Source organism: Coptis chinensis, chromosome 8 (assembly GCF_015680905.1).
Source record: "Coptis chinensis isolate HL-2020 chromosome 8, ASM1568090v1, whole genome shotgun sequence".
NCBI lineage: Eukaryota > Viridiplantae > Streptophyta > Magnoliopsida > Ranunculales > Ranunculaceae > Coptis > Coptis chinensis.
In genome coordinates, this window is record NC_141463.1 from 1 (window position 1) to 4,919 (window position 4,919).

Genomic DNA, 4,919 nt, shown 5'->3' on the forward strand with positions numbered 1-4,919 from the left:
GGGAGGTTGGGACTGTTGTTGCTGTGAAGAGATTGGAAGGATGACCATACCCGAAAAGGAATTTAGAGAGAAGATTGAGATTTGTTGGGTCCATGGATCACTTAGAGTTTGGTACCGCTTAGGCCTACTATTACAGTAGTGATGAGAAGCTTCTGGTCTATGATTATATGGAAAAATGGAAGCTTATCTGCACGTTTTGCATGGTGAGTGTGTTCTGTTCTCTTTTGCGTAAGAGGCATTGTTTTTCAATTAATATCATAGCCTCTTGTTTTTATACTGTAGGATATAGTTCATATTTTGTTCCTTAGAGAAGTTGATCATTTGCATCAGTGAATAATATTGTCGAGAGCATGCCCTGATGCAAAAGAGTGAATTAGGAGGACCAACTAAACTAATCCTTTGTATGTGTAGTAACCTTCAACAGTAGAGGTCAAGTTTCAATCTGAAGCCATTACCTATCCTACATCATAATACCTTTTGTCAAAGATAGTATGGCAGTGACAAAACCCAGGGGGCAGGGATTTTTATGCCATTTTCAGTCCAAACAAAAATCTTGTAGCATTGCTTGCTAAAAATATAGTGCTAAACCAGCATTTGAATATAGGATCTGTTCCTCTCTTTTTCTTTTTTTTCTTCTTCAATTATATATTAGATGAAATGTATGAACTTTGTCTCAAATAGCTGTATTAGGGAAGCTTAGCTGTAACTTTTAGTTGATGGATTATTCTATTCAAGACTTTGCTTCATCTGCATTGTGTCTGTGTTTCACATTTGTTTGTTGGGCTATCCTGCAATAAATTTTTGGGGATAGTTCTTCAATGTAAAAAAAGGAGAATTCTACTGATTATATTAATTATCAAGAAGAAGAAAAAGTGTTCACGCTTTGATCTAAAACTCATGCTAGGTCTCAAGATAGTGTTAACTGTTAAGTGACAAAATTGATTCGTGTTGTTGATAATTATATTTGGATTTAGCGCACATGATGATGTATTAACGGATGTTTTGGTGCATGAACTGGGTTTGATGTGTCTACGTTTACTCTGTTTTTTTTGTATGGGTATGTGTTTTCTTTGAAAGATTAATTGCCATTGGTAAAGGCCTAAGAGCAGAAGCAACCATGTCCACATCTGTCAGCTATAATACTTACTGATTTCATGTGCAAGTACTAGTAGAGGTAGCCTCATTGAATGCTCGTCTTTTGGTGGGCAGTCTTCTTGAAAAAAATTAAAAAAAAAAAAAAAGAAAAGCAGAAGGGGCCTCTTTTCTCGCTCTCTCTTAAACTGCAGCTTACATTCCTTCAACCTGTTGATTTATTACAGGAAACAGAGGCGCTGGCAGGACTCCATTGAATTGGCAAACCCGACGAAAGTATTGCCCTTGGAGCTGCTCGTGGCATTGAATACCTCCACTCACGAGGCTCCACCGCTTCCCATGGAAACATAAAGTCATCCAATGTCCTACTCACCAAAAGCAATGATGCTCGTGGTGTCTGATTTTGGCCTTGCACAGCTTGTTGGCCCCACTCCACCCTAACCGTGTTGCAGGCTACCGTGGCACCTGAGGTGACTGATGTACGCAAGGTCTCAGGAAGGCTGATGTTTACAGTTTTGGTAAAAGGCTGCTAGAACTGTTGACGGGTAAGGCACCTACTCACGCTGATCTTGAATGAGGAAGGAGTTGACCTCCCAAGGTGGGTGCAGTCTGTTAAAGCGAGAGGAATGGACTGCTGAGGTATTTGACCTTGAGCTCCTGAGGTACCAGAACATTGAGGAGGAGATGGTTCAGCTCCTACAGCTTGCATAGACTGTGCTGCTCAGTACCCAGACAAGCCCCTTCCATGACTGAGGTAACACGTCAATTGAGGGTATATGTCAGTCCAGCATACAACAGGGGCAAGATCCACAGCCTGATGTAATTGTTGATTCAGATGATAGGTCCTTGTAGATTGGCAAAGATAATTTTCATTCATAATGCCCATTTGTAAAATGTTTAATCTGATGTTTGTTTGTTTAGAAATGGTTGGGCCAAGTGGGGGGGGTGAAGTAAGGGAGGGCAAAAGAAGAGCGGCAAAAAGTAAGAAGAGAAGGGAGGGAGTTACTGTGTTATAAATGATGTTTGTGCAGGTTTTCCTCTTTTCTTTTCCTTTGTTATTTTATATTATAAACTTTCGTGATACCACGTCTTTTGCTTTTACTTTTGGGATCCCTTTTGCACTTTTATGGAGAGATTTTTTTTCCTTTTCGAACATGGTGTGGTCCATTGATCCATTGTATTGGTTTTAGGTGAAGAGTTGGCTGTGTGTCAATTTTTTGTTTTCATAGATGGGATGCTCCTTGTAATCTGTGAATGTGTGATTACTTTTGCTTTTTAGCTTCTGGTGTCTGGTGTGATAGATAATTAGTGGCGTATATTTCAGAGGGCGGAATCTTGACATATTTTGGGTAGTCCTCGGACATTCTTCCCAACGCCAAAATGCAAAGTACAAAACTACAAACTAATAAGTTCTGGGGTGTACTTTAGACATAAAGGGCTCTGTATTGTATTGTTTTGTTTTCCCTTCTCCCACCATTGTCGTCGGTTAAAGAGGTACTTGCTTTGCAGGGCTGTTAAATCAACAGCCTACTTCTTGAGCTCGTGGGGACGAATTAGAAAGTATATATATATTGGTTGTGTGATTCGATCGACAAAATCAATTGCTTTCTCTGTCGGGACTCGGGACATAGCAACACCGTCATCTGTGAGTTTTACTTTTACTTTTTCCTTTTCTCGGTTTCACTATGCTGAATCAACACCTAAAATTAATAATGTCAAGTATTGAAAAATAATTAGTTCTACTTAGAATGGGTGTGTACCTATATCTCTGCTATATGGGCCATTAGGCAATGTGCTGATGTGCATATACGGGTGGAGAATCTGAGGTACATATAAACTCCCTTGCCCCCCTTGGTATGGTTATATGCTCTTTGAGAAGCGTTTCATATATTCTATATCCTATAAATGCATGCCTATTGACCAAGTTCAAAGAGGGAATATGCTGGCACCAATACTTCATTCTTCTTTTTATGCTTTGCATACTCACTTTATTACTTTTGAAGTAATTTATACGAGGTAGCTTCAGATGGTAATCTCAAAACCTCAAACAATCAAGCAATTTAGTTCTTTATTTTCGAAAATTTAAGTTCAAACTCTTAAAATTGTCTTTATAAGTTTCCTAACTCTGTTTTCTGTCTCTGTCCTTGGATACGTTTCTCTAACTTTGACTTCTTAATCTACACGTCCAGATATCAATCTAGACTTTTGGAATACATTCATGGCTGATTGGTCCAAACTTCCCAACGATCTCATTATTTCCATTAGGAACAAACTCGATGTTGCTGCTGATCACACTCATTTCCTGAATCCCCATGGCTCATGCTTGTTCATGCTCAACCCCCATGGCTCATGCCTGTTCATTCTCAACCCCCACCTGTTATCTCTTATAAGAGTCGACGTAAGAATCTTAACTTCCCACCACTTCCTCTTCCTGGCCTTGTTGGCCTTGGTGAACAAGAGGTCTATGAACTTGAGTGTCCCCAGCACCAAATCACATTGTGTGTCGGATCTACTGGTACTTGGCTGATTACAGTAGACAAACATTTCAACATCCGTATTATGAATCTGAATGTTCACAAAGAACATTCAGAGGTCAACCTTTGTCAGGCCAAATCGAAAGGAATCCATATTTACGTACAAATCCTTTCTTAAGTAAAGTTATTATGTCATCAAGTCCAACAAGTAGAAATTGTATTCTTATGGCTATTCACGATGTCGATTGCAAGTTGGCCGTTGCTAGACCAGGGGATGTGCCTTGGATACCACTCCAATGTAGTTACCAGGGATTTCAAGATGTTATATTTTATAAGGGACAATTTTATGCTGTTACTGAAACTGGGAGGATAGTGGTTTGCCGTATTGGCGACCGCCTGGAAAATACTAGTCCTAAAGATTCAAGTGTTATGCACTTCCTTCAGTACCCACAAATGGAAACGTCGTTTTATTTGGTGGAGCGGTTAGGAGAGTTACTACTACTTGTTTCGAGATTTCCAGATAAAGTAGTGCCTGAAACGGGGAGATTTAAAATCTACAAGCTAAATCTTCGCAAGGAGAGTTGGTGCGAGTTGATGACCTTTGGGGAACATGCATTGTTCTTGGGAATCAATACCTCTGTTGCTTTGTTGGCTTCCGACTTGGAGTTTTCAGTTTAGAGGATCAGAGAATCACGCCCTATCACACTGGCATACCGGCTTCTTCTGTTCACTCAGCGCCTCTATGGGTTGTCCTACCTTCGCGTGAAGTGAAGAAGGAAAATTGGTTTGATTTTGATTTTTTATGTTACGTTGTTGTAACTTGCACTCTTTTAAGCGCTATTTTTACTGAATGATATAACTAGTCATTATTAATATGTAAGACTCTACTAGCGCCTCCGGCAGTCCTTTTTTGTTCATGATGATGGTAGTACAGTGAAAAACAAATGGTCCAATGCCATAATGAAAATCATCTTCTTTCCTTACCTGAATAACTGATAAGGGAGATTTTATTACATGTATCCATGCATAGATAGAGACATGGCCCCAAAGGTTTTGAAGAACCATTATGTTTCCATGTTAGCAATTCCCCGAATTATTCCAATCCAATAATTGGAGAATCAAATTTTTGAAGGGCAAAACTTATAATACTTCCCAATGTTTGAAAGATTAAAGAATAATTCAGCGATTTTTGCCTTGAAACGAATAATACGGATTTTGCTGAATTTTTGAAAAATTCGGCTAAAAAAAAATGAAAATTCAATTGCGTTTTTGTTATTTTTTATATACTTTATGTCCTCATTCTTACTTTAAGTCCCTCATTCTTACATTTTTATTTTTAGTGATAAATTAATC

At 38.9% G+C, this 4,919-nt stretch overlaps 1 protein-coding gene and 1 pseudogene across 1 annotated transcript; both read left to right on the top strand.

Moving 5' to 3' along the window:
• The first annotated feature begins 122 nt into the window (after positions 1–122).
• Positions 123–1,915, top strand: LOC147479076 (putative inactive receptor kinase At1g48480 pseudogene; annotated as a pseudogene).
• Positions 1,916–3,791: 1,876 nt separating this feature from the next.
• On the top strand, positions 3,792–4,244 carry LOC147479077 (putative F-box protein At5g55150). Its single transcript, XM_086576309.1, has one exon. The coding sequence runs from the start codon at positions 3,792–3,794 to the stop codon at positions 4,242–4,244; it is 453 nt and encodes a 150-aa protein (XP_086432435.1).
• Positions 4,245–4,919: the final 675 nt, after the last annotated feature.